The 22799-nt window shown below is 39.0% G+C and overlaps 1 protein-coding gene across 1 annotated transcript in view; it reads left to right on the forward strand.

The window, feature by feature from the left end:
* The window catches only part of MYO5B (myosin VB), a 577307-nt gene that overhangs the window by 439819 nt on the left and 114689 nt on the right, over positions 1-22799 (forward strand). Inside the window, 2 exon segments of the mRNA XM_043977928.1 lie at positions 19721-19775; positions 19778-19849. Of these exon segments, the coding sequence (XP_043833863.1) occupies positions 19721-19775; positions 19778-19849 (127 nt within the window).

Genomic DNA, 22799 nt, shown 5'->3' on the forward strand with positions numbered 1-22799 from the left:
TGGGAGGAGTTCTTTGCCCCACCCTCCAGCTCCCAAAGAGGCAGAGGGTCCTGATGAGGTGTGAGTATCAAAGGTGATGTAATCTCATGGGATGCTGAGTTTCCTGATGATGAGCTTCCTGGGGACATGATGGAGTCTTTTCCAAAGTACTGCAGCCTATGTTTTGTGGCTAATTTGTGGACAGCTTCAATCAGGATACCTCTGATACCCAGAATACAGAAAGACAGTTCAGAGGTAAAGTTAAGCTCTCTGAGATTGCCCCCTCCTTGCTAGAATAATGATAGGAAGGGAAAGAGAAGAGCTGAAAGCTCACCAGCTTAGAGTCTAAGGACATACATGTAAGTGGTTTGCTCACTCCCCCAGGCCTACAAGGCCAAACTGTGCCTATAGCTACAATGATCAGATTATACTACATCTACTCCAGGCATTCACAGGACCAGTTAGGAGATATCCGAGGGTATGTCAAGACTAAGGATCTCAAGCAGGTATTGCAAAATTCATAAAACATCAATTCACTTTAAAAGCCTCAATAAGAAATGTTTAAAATGTCACTCTTGGGGACTGCTTTTACACACTGAGCTGGTATTGTTCCTAAATCAAGTATTGAAGGGTCACACAATTCTAGTCAATCATAGACAATCCTAGCTGCCTTATATAATCCAGGAATATTCATGTTGAAACTTGGGCTCAGTGGGTGGCAAGATGGGCCTGACAAAGGAATTTTTTTTCCAAAATAAAATACTATTAAGTTAAAAAAGAAAGAAAGAAAAAATGCAGGTGGGGGGAGGAATTTTTCCATCTAGAGGTTTCAAATCCCATGAAGAGCAGAGTAAGGGCAAATATCGGCATCAGGCAATAACAGGAAGTCTGGTGAGATGGGAAATATGGTTGTACCTGCTAGGCAGATACTGCTTAAAGTCAAGGAAACAGACTGAAATTCAGGTAGATAGTATCAGGAAAGTCTTAGACCAGGTAATGCAGCCTGGGATTCAGGGGCTAAACAAGGCAGATTATTTGGGATATAAGGGAATGACTTGAGCACAGTAGAAGGGTGGGGAATTAGACATGGGCACAATCACCAGGGAATTAAAGTGTGAAAGGCAGGAATCTGGGTACACAAAACAAATCAGTAAGCATTTATTAAATGCTTACCATGTACCTGGCACTGTACTAAGTGCTGAGGTTAAAAATACAAGTTAAAAGAAAATAGACCCTGCCCTCAAGGAGCTTACATTCTAATGGGAGAAGATAACATGTAAAAGGGAGCTGAAAAGCAAGTTACTAGAACCAAAGTGCAAGAGCAGACTAGAACCAGCCACAAGCATGATGCTGGTCCTTCCAAGCTGTAGCTCTCTGGTGTTTTTAACTCCCCTTTGCCAAGGGGCCAGATTGGTTCCAAAAGATAGGGGATAGTTGAACCTAAAGGTGAGAATTTAATGGTTCCAGCTGTGGATCCAGGGAACCAGGCTGCTCTATGCACGCTGCCATCTGCTCCCCTCCAGTTTTGTTGCCAGCCCATATGGGGCTATAAAGAGCTTTCCTGTTTTTGCTGCAATCACCTGATTCCTAGGAAAGCCAACTTTGGAGAATTGGGAGAAGATGCCACCTTCAGAGCCTCTCATGCTCTCGTACTTCTAACATACTGTGTCCACAATGGTGCATCTTCCTATCTACATTTCATTCTGCATAATAATAATACATACAATAATAATGAAAGGCATAGTGGCTAAAGAGCTGGCTTAATGTCCTGTCTCTTATACTGACCTCAGGGGTTCAGGCAAGCCTCTAGGACTATTATGTTGCAGAAAACATGCAGATATGAATTGGTTGAAGGCATTTCCTCTATACCACTGAAATTCCAGGTCTACTCCTTTTCCCTAGCTCTACAACAATAGTCATAATGGCGATCTCATCCTTTAAAGATCCCTTGCCATTGATGGAAGGAGGCTTGAAGCAGAAATTGTATACAATTGCATTTCAGGCTGCAACAAATTAACACTAGTTGGCTCCTAGAAAGATGGAATGGGGGGGGGTGTCAGAATTATACAGCAGCAGCTCACTCTTCCTGTGTGTGTGTGTGTGTGTGTGTGTGTGTGTGTGTGTGTGTGTGTGTGAATTGGGGTTAAGTGACTTGCCTAGGGTCACACAGCTAGTAATTGTTAAGTGTCAGAGGCCGGATTTGAACTCAGGTACTCCTGACTCCAGGGCCGGTGCTCTATCCACTGCGCCACCTAGCTGCCCCTCACTCTTCTTCCTAAACTAACAGGTGACAAATCTCTGTTCTGCAAAAACAAACTTCAAGGTATCTGTGAGCATGCAACAAATAAACTATACCAGAACTAGAGCATTATTACAAATAAAAACTAGAGAATGATTATATTTGATATCTTGAATAGATGTTGCCAGGGGACTCTCAAGAGCTGATGGTTAAATTTTCAATGTGAGCATTTATATCTTGGAAATTAACAAATGCTACAAATCAGAGCATGGCTTATTGTTTGCTTGATAGTCTAGGCTTAACAAAGTGGTGAAGAAGATATTAATAATGCCGATTATACTTAAAAGTATGTTAAATTCTGAATTAAGTGATGTAGGGACTATGAGAGCTGTAGAAAACATGGCCCTTGCCTTTTGGGAGCTTACAGTCATCCTGGGGATGTAACACTTAGAAGCATAGAAAAATTAAAAGATGATAGAATATGGTATATAATCAAGTTCAGTTTAAAAAAAAAGAAATTATTGGGTACTAGAGTACTCAGGGAAAACCTTTTGAGGAAAGTAACATGAGGTGGGCATCTATGGGTGGATTGGATTTGCATTGAGCATCCCAGACATGTGGAACAGAACAAGGGATGGCATGGAATGCTGAAAATATTGGACGTCCTTATTTGTCCTTCCCCAAGTGGGAAGGAGGTATTCCCTGCCAGCCTGCCTTCTTTGTTGTTCCTTTCTGAAGTGCCGTTTGGCTTCATCGACTACTTAAGTTTTCAGAAAAGCCAGGTGTTCATTTCACCTCCTCCAGGCAGCCTTTTCCTTGGCAGTCCAGAAAACATGTTGCTATTAAATCTTTGAACCCATATGGGAAATATCCCCCCTCACCTCCTAACTATTCATTCCAACTGGCTCAAATCATGTCTGTTTCTGGCAAAACTGAGTTGCCTAGAAATTTACCAGCCCCAAATGGGGAGTCTAATGAATATCATTCCCCACCATTCTGATTCTCTCATATTTTCTTGAAAGAGGATTGTGTTTGTATCTCTACTTGTTATCTTTTGTAGCCACATGTTGTGTTAGGAAGAGTAGCGAGAGGGAAGAGAAGGTTTAAACATTTTCACATTTGTGGAAAATATTTTTTCATCGTGATTGTTGATCCATTCTCCTTTCTTAATGGACCCAAGTTGTTGCCTCCTACATTCTCCCTTCTCTATCTGCCCCTCCCTTTTCTACTAGGCTTTGTTAGAGTTTTGATGCCTCCACTAGCCAATAGGCAATTAGGAGTGCCAATCACTCTCTGAGCCCTCATTTGAAGCAGTGTGTCATTATCTGTCCTTTTCCCTTCCCTTATCTTATCCAAAATTGGTATCTTACTCAGTACCTAACATGATGCCATGCATGCCACAGATGCTTAATGTGGGGTAAATTGATTAGAATGGGAATTTACTGAGTTCCTACTGTGTGTACCTCACAAGGCTAAACAAAAAGTATAATGTGTGCCCCTACCACAGAGAACTAAATACAAGGCTGTGTGGTAACTAAGTACTTATGTAATAGGAAGTTTGATTAGCAGGGCTGGTGTGATTTGAGTAGTTGAAGCTCTGGGGAGAAAGTGGAGATTGAGGTAGTGATGCTTCTTTGTGTTGAAGAGACTCTTGTTTCATGTTTACTTTCTGCCAATGTGGAACTCCAGGATTTAACCTTTCCTAGGCTCTAGCAAACACCCTCATCTCCACCCCACCCCCACTTATTCAATCAGTTATCAAGTCTTTTGATTCTACTTCCACAACATCCGTCACCTTTCTATCCCTTTCTCATTACTCATTGTTAAGGGCTAAAATTCTAGCTAAACTGTCTAAAATATCTAATGAGTGGTCGCCAATAAATTATAAGCTTTAGCAAGAGTTAGACTTTTAAGCATTTATTAAGGAGAATAAGAATTTGGTAAAGAGAGAGAAAAAGGCCTAGATTTCTATCTATTAAAGGGAGAGCACATTTCTAGCTCCCTTCTCCACCAGAGTCCAGAGGAAAAGAGCGCGAGACTGAGCGCCAGTCTCTTCCTTCCTCCTCCCACTAGCCCGCGTCACTTCCTGACTCCTGGTCTTGCCCTCAAAGACCTTCCCTTCATGGGCAGAACTCCTCTACAGTAAGTATCCAGCAGGTGGCGTTATTCCAATCGTTACATCATTCAGCTACCACCCTAGTTCAGGCCCTCATTATTTCTTACTTGAGCTATTATAATACCTTCCTAATTGATCCCCCTGCCTCCAGTCTCCATTTCAGCCAAACTATACTTCGTATAGGTGACATTCTGACCCTTGCCTCAAGGCCTCTGAACAGGCTGTCCCCATGCCAGGAATGCACTGCCCTCTCACTTTATAGAATCTTTAGCCTCCTTCAAAGCTCAATTCAAATGCTTCCCTCCACATGATGCCTATACCAATCCCTAAATTACCTTGTAATTATATATGTATATGTGTGTAAATGTATATACATATACACACATGCATATATGTGTATAATTATATACCTTGTATATTATGTATATACATATATACTATGTATTTATAGATATATGTATACTATAGTACTTCTAATATAGTACATATACAATATATGTTATATGTTCCATGTGTGTGTAAATGTATATAGTATTGCATAGTACATACTCTATAAAATTGTACTTATGTTACAATATAGCACATATATAAAATGTAGTACTTATATATGGTACGTACTATATCTATATTATACATGTACTATGTTATATAGTACGTTCTCTCTATATGTGACACAGTACTATATAATATAGTATGTATGGTACATACTCATATGTATGTATGTATCATATTATATACTATATTCTCCAAATATGTCTATATATCAATGTCACTAGTACAAACACACACATATACATTTACACATGCATATATACCTGCATGCATACGCATACGTATACTTATAGCAATGTGTCACTTCTTTTCTATACACACAAAGTATACCACATAATAAGATAACATGGTGCATATGTTATATGTACATACATATAATATGTGCCATATATGTACTATATTGCACGATGGTTTGATATATAGAGAGATTATATTATTATATAATACTATAATATAGTACACATATATGGGTTTTTATGTATAGCTATATAGTATACATATGGTACATACTATATGTATACACATGCCATATATGTGTACTGTCATAGTATTATTTAGTATGCTCTATGTGTGCATTTATGTGTGTGTATATATATGTATATATACATATATATACATATACATATACACACACACACACACATATATATATATATATACATATATATATATATCAGTGCATCACTTTCCTTCTCTATATAGAGACAGACAGACAGACAACTTAGGTGTGAGTAGGTTGTTTTCCTCACAATAAAATACAAGATATTGAGGTCAGGAACTCTTGTCTTTGTATTTATTTCTTCAGTGCCTAATGCCATGCCTGGCACATAGTAATAAGTGATAATTGATGGGTTGATATGGCTTCTAAACAGGAGAGGAAGATGTAGAATTCCCAGGCAGCTGAGCACAAAGTTAGTCCTCCTATTGGACCCACTCTGGTTTAGTGTCCTGGTTTAGGGAATGAATCTATACTGAATCCTGCCAAGACTAACACCACCACCACCCCAAGAAGAGTATTTCAGTTTCACTAGATCAGCTGAAATGCTTTAGGAAATTGTAAAGGCTATTTTGAGATGAGGCAGTCCAAGGAATGGGCTGAATTTTTTTTCCCTTTTGGGAATCATAACTGTTCCCCACTCCCCTGCATCACTTCTATTGACTTGCTTAGAGGCTAAACTTTTTACTAGTACTATACAAAAAGAAGAATAAGGAGAAGGAGAAGGAGGAGGAGAAGGATGCAGTAGCTAGGAAGGAGATAAGCAGTACTCTAAAGGTATTAGTCTATGGGTAAAATAGATAAGACGTTGTATAATATAAAGAATTACTGCACTATGAGTCAGGAGACCCAGATCTGCTGTGTGACTTTGGGCAAGTCACTTCTTCCTGGACCTTAGTTTCCTTACCTGTAAAACTGAAGGAATTGAGAATTTAAGTTCCTGCTAATTATGTGACCTTGGACGAGTCACTTCTCCCTGGGCCTTCATTTTCTTGCCCGTAAAACTGAAGGAACTGAAAGAAAGGAATTTAAGTTCCTTTCTGGTGCTAACTTTCTTTCAGTCTGTTCCCCTACTCTGAGTGTCTGCTGATGGAGTCATGTTGCCAGAGCAGATGGTAGAACTTCTTGGCTAGGGAGACTGAGCAAAGCAAGGGTTCTAGGGCAGTCATTCATTGCCTCTTTTTATAACAGAGCTTTTCACCCAACACTGAAATTAGCATATGCCCAATGCCCACTATGAGCTAAAGAGAGGAATAGCAGAGCTCCAGTCAATAGCTGGCCACCTGGTAACTCCTTTCCCATCCCAATATCCATGACACCTGTCTAGTTTGCAATCTCCTTCACTCCCCCTCTTCATGAAATAATACTGCCTTCTGTGAAACTATGATTTAAAATGAAAATGCATCATTCAATTTGGAATGCTCCTCAGTGGTTAAAAAATATGTTCATTATAATGTACATAAAACATAATGATAAATGCACTGTCCTGGAACAGAAGATAGTCTATCCATCAGCCAATTTTCTGCCTCCCACTCTGAACATGTCCCTTGACAGTAAAGTCATTTGTCTCTCTCTAGAGGGACTCATTGCTGTGGTTGTGGTTTGTCTGGGGACTGTGAAACAAAGATGTACAATACCACAGTTACACATACACACACACACACACAAACACACACATCTTTGGGAATGTACAAGGTTTATATGAAAAATATCACAATAAATATCTGTTTCTTCTTTCTTTCCCCCCTTCCTTTGGACTCAACTAATAATTTGTTGACAGGACTTCCCTAAATGGAGACTGACTAAAAAGCATGGTATCATGGGACTAGAAGGAGTTTTCAGTAGCCATCAAGTCCATTCCCTTGGCTTCAGACAAGCTCTTACATTGTGAACAAAGAGTTGCTTGCTCTAGTTTTATGGGGGAATTGTCTTTTTCTCTTGACTCTTAACTGTTCTTTCTCTGGAGGATTTTAATGTGTTCAAGATATTCTGCCTGATGATTGACTTGAATATCCCATTGATGTATTTTAACCAACATCCATTAAGTATCTGCAGTGTATGGAGCACAATCTAATTACCCTGGCATCATTGTCCCACTCTATACAATAAAGGCCATTTATCAAAAGTTGCTGATTTGGCCTGCCTACAGAAGAGAAGCCGAAGGAATTCATGATATCTATCCTCACACATCTGAAAAGTTGTCATGTGAAAAAAGAATTAGGCTTGCTTTGTTTGACCCTGAAGGACAAAAGTAGGAACAGCAAGAGGGAATTCCAGGAATGTAAACTTCCATTCAACATAAGGGAAAAATCATCTAACTCTGTGTTTATTTTATTTATTTATTTATTTGTTTGTTTGTTTGTTTATTTATTTGTAGGGCAATGAGGGTTAAGTGACTTGCCCACGGTCACACAGCTAGTAAATGTCAAGTGTCTGAGGCTGGATTTGAACTCAGGTCCTCCTGAATCCAGGGCCAGTGCTTTATCCGCTGCACCACCTAGCTGCCCCTGTGTTTATTTTTTTTAAATACATCGAGCTTCCTTGGAAGTTAGTTTCTCATCACCATAGCTCTTCAAATAGACACTGTTGTGAGTGCTGCAGTGGAGATTAATAAATTGATCAAAATTGGGCTAAATTTCAGCCAAAATTCCAGAATGATGACATGTTAAAGGGATGGTTTATAAGCATTTAAAGGGAACTAATGATTATTAAAGCCAGACTAGCATAATTAAGAACAGATCATCCCAGATGAACTTTATTTTCTTTTTTGACAGGGATTTTGAATTGGCCCCTTAGAGGAACACTATAGATAGTATGCCTCAATTTTAGGTAATTTGATAGAATCACTTTTACTGTCTTTATTGCTCATCTTCCCCTATAAGAATGGAATTTCATGGGGGGGGAAGGGGGGAGGCACAGCTGTGCTGTGGTTGCTTTTATATTCATACCCCTGTCTTTCAGTATAATGTTTGGTAAACAAGCAACTTATTAGATGTATTTGTCATCTGTTCATTCATTCATAGACAAAATGGATGACCTAGGGTAGCTTTATCCAACTAAATGGAATCTGAGATAGTTGAATGACCAACCCCAAAGAGTGGTGATTAAGGGGTTTTATATATGCCTATAAGGTCATATCTATGGCAAGTTCCTCTTTCCAGGAGTCTGTACTTGGTCCTGTGTTACTGAATAATTTTTTCAGTGAATTGGATGAGGACATTAACAGAGGAATAGTTTTTAGAAAGAAGCAAAAGTTCTGCTATACTCTGCCCTAGTCATAATGCATTTTGGTAGTATATTGCATTCCATATTCCATTTTAGGAAGCACATCAATAAATTTGTTTACTATGAATAATTTGTTATATAGGATCTTCACTTTTGGCTTCCTACAGTTATAGCTCTAGAAGTATAATTTTTGGTCAATGTATGTAAATATGTTAATGACTTATCTCCCATAATTTCAAATTGTCTTCCAGAATATCTGTAGTAATTCATAGCTCCACTCAGTGGCATACTAGAGTATACCTATCTTCTTACAGTCTCTCCACCAATTTGTTGGCAGTCCTCTGGCCCTGGATATGTTACAAAGGGACAGATGGTTCAAACCATTTAAAAGTACTCCCTCTCTTAGTCAATCACATACCTGCCAGGGAGGATGAGGGGCAACACATCTGTTGTGTAGTAGGATTCATTGGATCACTTACCTCAAGAGAAGGATCTTATCACTCCCACCTACCCTTGGAGACTGGTCCCAGTGTCATATTGAAACCAGGCACTGCCTATTCAAAGCTAAATGAGCAGACTGTAAAGTTTCAATCCTTTGAAGTTCTGCTTGTTTTCTGTACATCATGGAGATTTTCCTAAGCTGCTTGATGGAGGTTGTTATTCATAAATTTAGTATCTGTAGAGCTGGAAGTGACCTTAGAGAAGATCTAGTTCAATTCTTTCCTCCTTTTTTAAAAAATTTGAGGGGATCTCCTTTTTAAATTTCAATTTAATTTCATTTTAGGTATGCATTCTCTCTCCCCATTCAAATGAGAAAGCAAGAAAAACAAAACTTGTTATAAACCATGTATAGTTAGGCAAAATCTCACATTGGTCATGTAAAAAAAATGCCCCTTTTCACTCTGAGACTTTTCAAATTATGGTTGGTTAGTGGTTGCTTTGGTCAAAGTTTCTAAGTCTTTCAAAGTCGTTTGTCTTTACAAACTGCTATTATTGTATAAATTGATCTGGATCTGCTCACTTTATTTTGCATCAGTTCATACAGGTTTTCACAAGTTTCTCTTAAGTCATCTTCATAGTAAAATACTATTCCTTCACATTCACATACCATAACTTGTTCAGCCATTCCTCCAACTGATGGGCAGTCTGTCAGTTTCTAATTCTTTACCCCTACCAAAAGAGCTGCTCTAAATATTTTTATGCAAATGGGTTATTTTGCCCTTTCTTTTATCTCTTTAGGGTATAGACTTCATAGAAATATCTCTGGGTCAAAGGGTATTCACAGTTTAATAGCTTTTTGGGAGTTCCAAATTGCTCTTCATATTGACCGGACCAATTCACAGTTGTACCAATGGTGCATTAATGTGCCTCTTTCCCCATAGCCCTTTCAGGATTTGTCTTTTTCCATTTTTTTTCATCTTTGCCATTCTGATGGGTGGCACCTCAGAGTAATTTTAATTTGTATTTCTCTAATTATTTGTGATTTGGAATGGTTTTTTTTAAAATATAGCTATCGATAACTTGAAAATTTCTTCCTCTGAAAACTGTCTATCCATATGTTGTTACCATTTTCAATTGGAAGAGTTTTTGTTCTTATAAATTTGAATTAGTTCCCTGTTTATCATAGATATTAGACCTTATTAGAGGACCTTGCTGCAAAGACACCCCCCCAATTTCCACCTTTTCTTCTAATTTTAGAGGCATGTATTTTGTTTGTGCAAAAACTTTATAAATTTATCTAATCAAAATTGTCCATTTTACCTCCTGTGAACCTCTCACTTGTTTTATCATGAACTCTTCCACTGTCCATAGATCTGACATGTAATTTCTTCCATGTGCCTCTAATTGGTTTGTGATTTCATTCTTTATATCTAAATCATGTGCCCATTTGGAGCTTTCTTGGTATATGTAGTGAGATATTGGTCTTCATCTATCTTCTTTTTTTTTATCTTAATTAATTTATTTTAGTTTTCAACATTTGTTTAGATAAGATTTCCAATTTCAAATTTTTCTCCCTCCCTTTCCCCTCTCCTAGATAGCAGGTAATCTGATATAGGTTTTATATATATATATATATATATATATATATATATAAACATTAAGCATATTTCTGCATTAGTCATGTTATAAGAGAAGAATCAGAGTAAAAAGGAAAAACCTCAAAAAAGAAAAACAACAGCACCAAAAACAAAAGAAATAGTATGGTCCACTCAGCATCCATATTCCACACTTCCTTTTTCTTTTTTTCTGGATTTGGAGAGCCTTTTCCATCATGTGTCCTTTGGAACTTTCTTGTACCATTGGGCTGGTGAGAAGAATCTAGTCTATCACAGTTGATCAACACATAATGTTGATGATATTGTATATAATGTTCTTCTGGTTCTGCTCATCTCACTCATCATCAGTTCATGTAAGTCCTTCCAGGTTTCTCTGAACTCTTCCTGCTCATCATTTCTTACAGCACAATAGAATTCCATTACATTCATATACCACAACTTGTTCAGCCATTCCCCAATTGATGGGCATCCCCCCAATTTCCAATTCCTTGCCACCACAAAAAGAGCAGCTATAAATATTTTTGTACATGTGGGTCCTTTTCCCTTTTCTTCATCTATTTTCTACCAGTCTGCTCAGCCTCCTCCTTTTACAAATGAAGAGGTCTAGGCTTACATGAAGGGTACAATGGTTCAACCAAAATAACCCAGAGGCAACTTTTCTACAAACATGTACAAACTTGGTCCTTAGATCTAGCTGTTTCTGTGCAGACAGCAAATTCAGGTTTGGTGAAGGATGAAAATAAAATCAGAAGAAGATTGTCCCTGTAGTACTAAACTGCTTTCCCTGTGAGCAGCACCTGTGTTTATCTCTTTGGAAGCCTTCAGAGCTCTTGACATTGGTGCTATTTTCCTTTTAGGGCATATTCTCTGGAGAGTTCTTTCTCCTGGGTCCATGCCTCTACTCCATTGTTGCTAGGAGCAATGGGCACCACTGCTTCCAGGATTCTTTGACATCTGGCTCAGCTCCCTACTCACCTAAGCTGTTCAGCCAAGTGCCACTTGGCAAACATAGTTGGCTGTCGCAGCTGCTTGGTTTTCCAGACATTAAAAACATAATTGAAATGTCACAGGTGTTTCCCCATTTATAGACTTGTTCCCTTTCATGTGAATTTGTCATCATCATTAAGCCTCATAGGATTATAAATTTATCATTGGAAGAGACCTTGTAAGACATCTAGTCCGGCCCCCTATTTTTACAGCAGAGCAAAAAATAGCTCAGAAAAATTGTGGCTTAACCAGGATCATACAACTAATAAATAGAAGTGAAATTTGAACCCATTTCTACATGACTCGAAGTCTAGCATTTAAGTTCCAAATCATGTTGTCTCAACAGTGACCTCATATATTTACATCAGTTTGGTCGGAGGGGGCTCTGGTATAATCATGCTGTTGGAAAACTGTGGTTTGTTTTAAGAAAGACAATATTGAGTCCCTTTCTTGTTTCTGCTTTCTTAATCTCTTGGTCTTTCTTGACTTCTGTGGAAATATGCTTTCACTTATTTGTTGGGTAAGAGCTCCAGACCCTAACTCCCTTCATCTAAGGCCTACAAAAATAATTCGAAGCAAGACTGTTTCAGCAGAGCCACTAGCAACAAAGAAAGACTTTTGAACTAGTAGGTACTAGCATGGTTTTAAATGTCCATTGTTAGAATAGAAGGAAAAACCAGAAGGAAACACAGATAAGCAAGACATCTTTGAAAGTTAAATGTTGAATTATTTATAAACTTAAAAGTAAACACAAGCTGTACATAAGAGAGAGTCACAGTTGTACTCTCTTTTCTATTCTACCTCGTATATAGAAATGTTCTTTTTATTTGGTGTTTAAGGTGAGAATAAGAAAAAGGTAGGGGAAAAAAAACAGTCCATAGGCTATAGTCAAGGCTGAGAAAAATAGAATGTTTGTCAAAGGAATGTTTAATATCTAGTGTGATAAAAGTGTGATTCTATGATGAATTAAAGAATGTGTCAAAATGTATGGAATACATTTGTGTTCACAAATTGTGTAAAAGATGTGATTGCCACAAAAGAAAGACGTATTGTATGTTAAAGATTTTTAAAGATGTAAAAAAAATGACCCTCAGCCTTTTTTTTTTTTTTTTAGTGAGGCAATTGGGGTTAAGTGACTTGCCCAGGGTCACACAGCTAGTAAGTGTTAAGTGTCTCAGGCCGGATTTGAACTCAGGTACTCCTGACTCCAGGGCCGGTGCTCTATCCACTGTGCCACCTAGCCGCCCCTGCCACCTAGCCACCCCGACCCTCAGCCTTTTAAGAACTGTAGAACTACTTCAGAGGGTTACTGCTAAACCAGAAGGCTTCTTAGAAAATTCTATCTTTAAAAAAGAAAGGCAGATTCTATCTTTTAAAAAGAAAGGCAGCTAAATGGCACAAAGTGTCACAGTGGACAGGGCACTGACCCTGAAGTTGGGAGGACCCAAGTTCAAATTTCACCTCAGACACTTACTAGCTGTGTAACCCTGAGCAAGTCACTTAACCCCAATTGCCTTAAACATCCAGGGCCATCTCCAGTCATCCTTATAATATATCTTGTCACTGGACCCAGATGACTCCAGAGGAGAGAGTGATAGAGATACTGTTGCCTTTGCACTGCCCTTCCTCACTTAAATTCAATTCATTATAAGCCATAACATCTGTCATGGTCCTTTTTGAGAACTAAGTACAAATAACAACAAAAATCTTTTCTTTTTTTTTTTGGAAATCCACTTGTTGCTTTTTTTCTACTTTTTGTTTTGTTTTGTTTTTTGGGGTTTTTTTTGCGGGGCAATGGGGGTTAAGTGACTTGCCCAGGGTCACACAGCTAGTAAGTGTCAAGTGTCTGAGGCCGGATTTGAACTCAAGTACTCCTGAATCCAGGGCCAGTGCTTTACCCACTGCACCACCTAGCTGCCCCCTTTTGTACTTAAAAAAAAAAAATCCTTTCACTTATTAGTGTTCTTTCCAACAGTAAAAGTAGCTACTTATCTTTGCTGCCCATTCTGTTCAACTTTTGCCCTAGAGGCAGCTAGGTAGAGTGGTGGATAAAGCAGTGGGCCTGGAGTCAGGAAGACCTGAGTTCAAATTTGACCTCAGACACTAACCAGTGGTATGATCTTGGGCAAGTCATTCAACTTCTATTTGCCTTAGTTTCCTCAACTAGGATAATAATAACACCTACCCCACATGGTTGTTGTAAAACTCAAATGAGATATTTGTAAAATGCTTAGTGCAGTGCCTACATAAACACATTCCCTTCTGCTTTCCCCATGTCCTCCAAAACATTTGTAATTGGGGAGTCTGCCCAACATGTTAGGGAGCTTCCTTTCATTCTCTTTACAATGAATGCATACCAATGGAGTATGTAATTTTCTACTGGCAATCCCTCAGTCTTGCAACATGACTAGCTTGACTTTTTTCTCCCCAAAATAATATATTTCACTGATGATATCCTTTACATCTCTTTTCCTTCACAATTCCTTATTATTATACCTTACAGCCTGCCCATACCCACTATACATATTCCCATTACCATTTAGATCAGGTATTCTTAGCCTGGGGTCCACAGCCCCTTCAAGGAGTCCCTGATTTGGGATCAGAAAAAGAAAACCTACATCTTTATTTTCACTAACCTTTAGCTGAAATCTAGTGTTTTCTTCAGTTATTTAAAAACATTATTCTGAGGAGAGGTCCATAGGTTTCACCAGACAGCCAAAGGGTTCCAAAGTACAAAAGATGTTAAGAATGTTTGCTTTTAGATGATCCCTGACCCCACATCCTTGGAGAGAGTATGATTCTATGACTGGAAGCCATAAAACTTCACTGGAAGAGTATTGGTCTTAAAAAGATGGATTTTTGTTTCAGGGAGAAACTTGGCTAGCCAGAAATCTACCTCAGAGTCCAGAGATCCTATTGTAGTGTTGCTTAGCCCCTGTCCATTTGTAGCATTTATAACATTGTTTTTATGGGCCATATTACCCCCTCTTACATTGTTTCACCTGATGTGTGTTTTCAAAAACTGCAATCTTACTCCTTTCCTCTGGCAAAATGAATAGTTTGTATTTGTAGAGTGAACTGAATGCCATACAGTTTGGAAAGCTTCAATTTGTTTCTCTGAGGCCCAAAAGTCCGGGTAGGGGGTGGGGGTCGGACTGGTGAAGAGACCGCAAGATTGCAGGTTTAAAAGGAACCTTCATAGCCCTATAAGGTAGGAAAAAACTATAATGAAACTGTGGCACATAAGGGGCAGTGGGAGGTAGAGGGGAAGTCGTGTTGAAAAAAAGCCTGGAAAGAATTCAATAGTATTTGCATGTATTAAAAGCAAAATGTGTCCTTGATTTAGAGCCTGCTACACCAGAGGAATACAGTATTGAATCACTCAAGTCCTAAGTCAGAACTGAGAAATCCTCTAGACATTTAACGAGTGGACGTGTCTGACATAATTAAAGTGGCAGAGCTAAGAACCTATGCTGTTTTCTGTTTAAAAGTCTCCTGTTTCCGACATAACTTGGTTCCATATGTCAATAACTCAGTGAGGTGAGTTTGCAGTCTGATCACAGATTAGCAGTGTGGGGAGCAGTGCTTACTATTTATAAATACAGAAGGTTGCACTTGAATTTCCTAGTTAACCCCTGCCATCTTCATAGTGATCCTGGTTCAGGGTACATGGTTATCCTAAATCCCCAAAAGAATTTGCTCAGGTCCAGGGAATCACTTATCATATATTTATTAAGCACCTAATATATGCTAGACACTGAGTTAAATAGGAAGAATATGAAGACAAAAGCAAAATGTCTCTTGCCCTAAGAAAAATATATACCAATAACAAGTCATGTCAGAGCTATGATAAGGCTCAAGTAATCTCTAGGCAAAGGATAAATTCAGGTTAAATTTGGTCAACTAAATTTATCACTAGTACTTATTGTAGGGCTTTAAGGAGCCTGATTTCATCTGTATGAGTACTCCTCCTCTTATAGTACATAGCCCCTCCATACTTAGTAGGTGTTTGTAAAAATTTGTCTCCTGGTGACCAACCTTCTGGTGATTAGCCTCTTTCAATTTATCAAGATTCTTTCTTGCAAGAAAGTTATACAATCCATTGAATTGTTTGTATTCTTAAGGAAGGGGGGAGTGTGAAGGGAGGGAGGAAGAGAATTTGGAACACAAAGTTTTAAAAATCAACATTAAAAAATTGTTTTTACATGAAATTTGGGGAAAAATTCTAAATAAATGTAAAAAAAAAATTATATAATCTATCCCCACAATAACCCCCCCTCCCCAAGCCCTTCCTGCTTGGTATTAGACTTGCCAAATCATACAATTCATTGTAAAAGCCTTCAAAACCCTGAATAATCGCTGTGCCACTGGAGTAAGGCTACAGAAGAGTCCCACTGACACCACTGATCAAAAAATAATGGGGGGGGGGCAGCTAGGTGGCACAGTGGATAGAGCACCAGGCCTGGAGTCAGGAGGACCTGAGTTCAAATCCGGCCTCAGACACTTAACACTTACTAGCTGTGTGGCCCTGAGCAAGTCACTTAACCCCAATTTCCCAGCAAAAACAAACAAACAAAAAGTAATCAGACATTCCTTTCCTGTGCTTAGGATCTGAGCTATATGGCCTAAGCTAAGAGACCCTAAGAAATATGGAAATCTACTTTTTTACATTGCCCTAAGTAGCAAACGAATGAAAAGAATTTATTAAGTATTTACTATGGGCTAAGTGGTGTGTTAAGTTCCAAGGGTATAAATACAAAAGTAAGATAGTCGAGGGGAGGGAGGGGAGGGAGAAAAATCTGAAATTGGAAAGCTTGTATAAACAAAAGTTGAGAACTATCTTTACATGTAATGGGGAAAAAAACAAAATACTTTAATAATAATAAAAAATAAAGTAAGATAGTCCCTGTCTGGGGCAGCTAGGTGGCACAGTGGATAAAGCACTGGCCTTGGATTCAGGAAGACCTGAGTTCAAATCCAGCCTCAGACACTTGACACTTAACTAGCTGTGTGACCCTGGGCAAGTCACTTAACCCTCATTGCCCTGCAAAAACAAAAAACAAAAACAAAAACAAAACAAAACAAAACAAAAATGATAGTCCCTGTCCTGAAAAAACTAACATTCAGGTAGGGAGAAGCAACTCAAAAGGAAGCATGGTGGCCAGTCCATGAAGGGTTGTTTTGATTTGGGAAGTCACAGAGATCATTAGTAGATCCATTGGAGAATCAATGTATGTGTCTTTTTGAGTAGCAATGGTAGTATTAATTTAAATACCATACATAGAGAGATATCATAGAGATGGACCAGGTGGCTGGTGGGATGAGATGTGAAACATGGTCTGGGACTGACTAGATACAATGGGGTCATATGCATCTGCACTGGCTAACTCAGCAATCAAATAGGGTAGTGGTTTCACAACTGAGTAAATTAAGTCATTCAGGGTGAGTCTTAGGAGGTCAGGTGGTCTGGAGAAAGCCAATGCAGAATGGATGGCATGGAGATGGCCAAGATAGACAGTTATATAGGACAAAATCTGGAGGTTCCCTTTTTCCCCTTTCACTTTCTGGAGAAATGAAATATATTCAGGACAGTTCTTATACATTAGTATATCAAGCAATTGTTTACCTATGCAATGTGTTATAAAGGCCTCTAAATGGTTCTTCAGCCCTGAAGTATCTATCACCATCTACCAGCTAGAGACTGAACTTGACACATGACTCACGAAAATGAGGGACTGCTATAATCAAGATTGTGCTTCAGGAAGATTATTTTGGCAGCTGTGCAAAGAATAGATTGGAAAAGGTGGGGGGGGATGTGGCTAGCAGTCTCCCTTCCAATTAGAAGAGAGGGACTTGGTGAGACAGAGATAAGGAGAGAACATTCTAGGCATGGAGAGAAGAGATGGAATGTTGTTTATGAGAAACAGGAAGAAGGCCTAGTATGACTGGATTAAAGAGTGTGGAATGATAGGTAATATCCAATGAGACTGGAAAGATTGTAAAGGGTTTTAAAAGCTAAATAAAGGAGTTTATATGATTGCTCTACAGTAATAGGCAGCCCTATTGTAGTTGATTGAGTAGAAGACTCAGTAGATCAGATCTGACTCAAGAAAAAATTACTTTGGCAGCAGTGTGGAAGATGAACCAGAGTAGTAAGAGACTTTAGGCAGGGAAACTAAATAGGAAGGGTTGCAGTAATTTAGGTGAGAAGTAATGGGATCCTAAACTAAGGTGGTAGCTATGTGGGAAAGAAGTAGACAGATGTGAGAAATATTGTGAATGTACAAGTGATAAAAATTGCCAACTGATTGGATATATAGTTTGAAAGACAGTAAAGAGTTCATGGTAATGCTGAGGTGATAAACCTAGAATACTAGAGGAATGGTAGTATCTTCAAAATAAATATGGAAATTGAAGAGGGGAGAATTTGTGGGGAAAGATAAGTTCAATTTTGGACATCCTGAGTTTAACATGTCTCTGGGACCTACAATTTAAAAGGTCTAATAGGTAATTGGTGATGTGGGGCTGAAGCTCAGGGTTGAGATTGGGACTAGAAAGATTGATAGATGGATAGATAAACTGATTGTGAATCATGTGATTAGAGACGACCATAAAAATTATAGTAAAGGCCATGGGAGTTGATGAGGTTAACAACAGAGAATTTTGATGGAGAAGAGAAGAGGACCTAGGACAACCATCTGGACTACCTAAAGTTAGAGGACATGATGGGCATGATACAGACTATGAGCCAGACATGGAGACTGAGAAAGAGGAGTCACACAGGAGGAGAACTGAGAGAATAGTGTCAAAAAAAAATCTAGAAAGGAGAGCCCACAACCTTCCATTCCCTTCATGCTATACTCATTCTGTTCAGTAATAAACAACTTCTAAAACAGAAAACTTTCCAGGGATCCCTAGTCCACAGTCCATAATTTTCTTGCTCTTAGATGTGCTTTCATCCTGTGAGAGCCAGTATGGGCAGGTGTGGGAGAGAGGTCATATGATCTGACTCTTTAGTGTACTGAGCTCTGAAAAATAAAAATGCTGTCACCCAGGGAGCATGGTCCTAGTTTATCCACAGACTTCATGCAAGGGGAAAACCCAGGATATAAGGGTTTTACCTGCACGTCATAGAGCTGGGCAATGGGAACCTATGGTGTCTGATGACCAGACAAGTACAGCACAGGAGACTCATAACAGCCAGTTGGAGAACTATAATTTATGGATCTGAAGAATATCAGCAGGAAAAGCCCCTCCATTTGGGGAAGAAGCTGATTATGGAGTTCAAGTAGAAAGTCCATCACCAAGGTCAAAGTCTAATTGTGGAGTGGTCTCAAGAAGACTAGAAGTCAGATTTAGAGAGAAAAATGCCACGGACATCATTGTTGGTCCCACAAGAAGAAATCTGAGGGAAATTCAAGCCATGCACAGTCCCAAAGTAGTGGGTCAAATGTCTGGCTAAGAATGCCTAGGAAGGGGGGAGGGGCGCAGCTAGGTGGTGCAGTAGATAGAGCACCAGCCCTGGAGTCAGGAGTACCTGAGTTCAAATCCAGCCTCAGACACTTAACACTTACTAGCTGTGTGACCCTGGGCAAGTCACTTACCCCAATTGCCTCACTAAAAAAAAAAAAAAAAAGAATGCCTAGGAAGCAATTGAGTCTGGTGAACAATGTTGTGTTTTGAAGGGCCCATTCAAAGCCCTTCAGGTTCAACATAGTCTAAGGGGAAGAGCACTGGTCTTACAGTTAGAAGACCTAGGTTTGTACTAGCTGTGTGACCCTGGGCAAGTCACTTAACCCCAATTGCCTCACTAAAAAAAAAAAAAAAAAGAAGACCTAGGTTTTAATTTTGGCTCTGACGCTTCTGTGTCCTTGAGTAAGTTCATTTGACTTCTAGCAGCATCTATTTACTCATCTATTAAATGGGAATGATAATATTTGTATTACCTTCATAGGGTTTTGTGAAGCAAACAAAAACCCTTTGAAGTGCTATAGAAAGGTGAGCTATTTAAAGGTTCCTGGTAAACATTCAAAGTTCGACAGACACCCTGACCTTTTCTCTCCTTCTAGGTGGACCTACCATGACTTCTTCAACAGATACAGAGTGCTCATTAAAAAGAGGGAGCTGTCAACACTGACAAAAAGATCATCTGCAAAAATGTCCTGGAGGACCTCATCAGGTGAGCTTAGGAACACATTGTGTTTGAGCACAATCCAAGAAGTATTTATTAAGGGTCTACTGCATGCAAGGCACTATGGTTGAATGATGCAAAACAAAACAAGTTATGCAAAAATAGTATCCATTTTCAAGGAGCTTCTAAGGAATGGAATGTAGGGAGAGTTATAGGGTTGTCATTGGTGGAGGATGACATGTAAATAAGTAAGTTTGTAGATGATATTTGGGAGGGAGGGAATACTAATAATGAGGGAGAATGAGAGAAAGACTTCCTATAGAAGATGACATGTGAGTTGAATGAAGCTAGGGATTAAAGGAGTAAGTGAGAAGAAAGTATATTCCAGGCATGGGGATCAACCTGTGCAAAAGGTACAGGATCAGGAGAAAGAGCATCAAGTTAAAATAGGTCAGTTTGACTGGAACACGGAGTATATCAAGGGGAGTAATGTGAAATAAGTCTGGAGAGTTGGGCTAGAGCCACATTATGAAGAGCCTTACAGGCCAGCAAGAGGAGTGTGTATTTTATTCTAGAGGCATAGGGAAGGACTGAAATCTCACAAGGAGGGAGGAAATGGGGAGCAGCTAGATGGTGCAGTAGATAAAGCACCAGCCCTGGATTCATGAGGACTTGAGTTCAAATTTGGCCTCAGACACTTGATACTTACTGGCTGTGTGACCCTGAGCAATTCACTTAACCCTTATTGCCCCACAAAACAAAACAAACAAACAAAAAATACAAGTGAGGGAATGACATGGTTTAGATGCTGCTTTAGGAAGATTATTTGGGCAGCTATGTAAAGGATAAATTGAAGAAGGGGGTACTGGAAGCCAGGGGTCCAGTGAGGAAGCTGTTTCAGTAATCTGAGCAAGAAGTGGACTTGAACTTGGTTTTGGCTCAGTGTGCATAGATGTTATAGAACTAGAATCAATAAAACTCAGCAAAGGATTGCAAATGAAGAGTGGAAGAGTTGAAGGTGTCTTCAAGGTTATCAACCTGAATGACTAGAAGATTATGGCAGCCTCAGCAGAAAGAAATAAAGGGCTAAGTTTAGGGGAAAGATAATCAGTGCTATTTGAGACATGTTGAGATTGATATTCCTATAGGATGTCCAGATGGAGATGTTGAGAAGACAGCTGCTGATGGGAGAAAGAAGCTCAGGAAAGAGATTAGGGCTGACTGTATTCTTCTGGGAGGCATAAGCGTGGAGATCATAATCATTTTCTCTCCCTCCTCATCTCTGTCTCCTGGTTTCCCTGACTTCCTTCAGATCCCAACTATAATCCAACACTCTGCAAGAAGCCTTTCCCAATACCCATAATGCTAATGTCTTCCCTCAAAGATTTTCTCCAATTTAGCCTATCTGTATCTTGATTGTACATAGTCATTTGGATGTTGAGAGTTTGCACTGTTTTTTGTTTGTTTGCTGTGCCTTTATTCTTATCCCCCAGAGGTTATCAGTGTGTGTCAGAGACCAGATGATTAATAAAGGCTTATTGACCTGATTACTGACCTCATTAGAACTGATGAGATCACTGAGGAAAGAGAAGATAGGTCTATGCAGAGCTAAAGGGGATGCCTACCTCCAGAGAAGCAATGCAGTAAAATCTCAGTTAAATGCTTTGAGCTTAGGGGGCAGCTAGGGTAGCACCGTGGATAAAGCACTGGCCCTGGATTCAGGAGGACCTGAGTTCAAATCTAACCTCAGACAACTTGACACTCAGTAGCTGTGTGACCTGGGCAAGTCACTTAACCCCCATTGCCTTGCTCCCCTCCCAAAAAAAACCCCCACAATGCTTTGAGCCTGGGGTATGGTGCTTAATTGGATTTTTGAAGATTTACCAAATGATCCCTTTTTGTTTTGATGATAAAAAATGTTTCTTTAATGAATTAATTCACTTTCCTACCTCATTATGGACAATGTAGTCACACCCCATTTATCTGCAAGTAGGACTTCTGGCCACCTAAACTATATAGAATAGAGGGGAAGTGACTGGGAAAGTATGAATGAAGAAGATCAGACTTGTGGTGACTCACCTCCACTTTCCTTTGTAAAACCTAAGGGTTCTACTCATTTAGTTATTTATATTTAGTTAATATAGGCAATAGATTAAAAGCAGTAAGAACAAATTGATGCTGATGAGAAATGATGGCCATCACTGAAAGGAGAAAAAAGTTCTAGAAGGAGTTACCCCAAAACAGCAGCAACAACAACAATGAAAGTTTTAGTGTCAGACTATTAGCTATAAGAACAAACAGCTTTTAAAGTGGCACTGAGGGCATTGCTGTATTATAGCATAGTATCATAATTGATTTTCCTGTGGTGGCCTTGATTCATCAGAAGAATCAATCAACAAGGACTCATTAAGTTTTTACTATGTTCCAGGCAATGGATACAAAGAGAGGGAAAAAATATGATTCCTACCCTCAGCTCCTATTTTAATGGGGAAGAGATGGGAAAAGTAAAGGAAAGAAGGGATGGAAAAGGGGAAAAAAGAGGAAGAAAAAGTGGGAATGAATGAACAAGCATATATTAAGCACCTACTACTTGCCAAGCACTGTGCTAAGTGCTAAGGAGACAGAAGCAAAGGAGACAGTTAAACTATATTCAGCAAATTCTTTATGAGAAGGTAGAAGAGGAGAGTATACTTAAAAAAAAATACTTTTGATCCAAAGTCACTAAAACAAACAAACAAAAAAACTGTATTTAAAGAGCCATGCTTTAGTTGTCTAGAAATTTCATGCATGTGGAATCCTTCATTCTCCAAGGATGCCAAATATATCTGGTCTAATGATACCTTGAATAGAATGGAATCTTCCTTTGATTGTGAGATTTATAGGGCTTCAAGTTTATCACTGTTATTAATTTATTATTGTCCAGAACTGTAGGTAGAGGCTTAGGAGATTGGATCACATATGGATTGATCCCATGACAAAGCTTGGAAATTGCCTTTTTTAATACACCCCTATTAGCT

This window comes from Dromiciops gliroides, chromosome 1, assembly GCF_019393635.1.
Source record: "Dromiciops gliroides isolate mDroGli1 chromosome 1, mDroGli1.pri, whole genome shotgun sequence".
In the NCBI taxonomy this organism is placed as follows: Eukaryota; Metazoa; Chordata; class Mammalia; order Microbiotheria; family Microbiotheriidae; genus Dromiciops; species Dromiciops gliroides.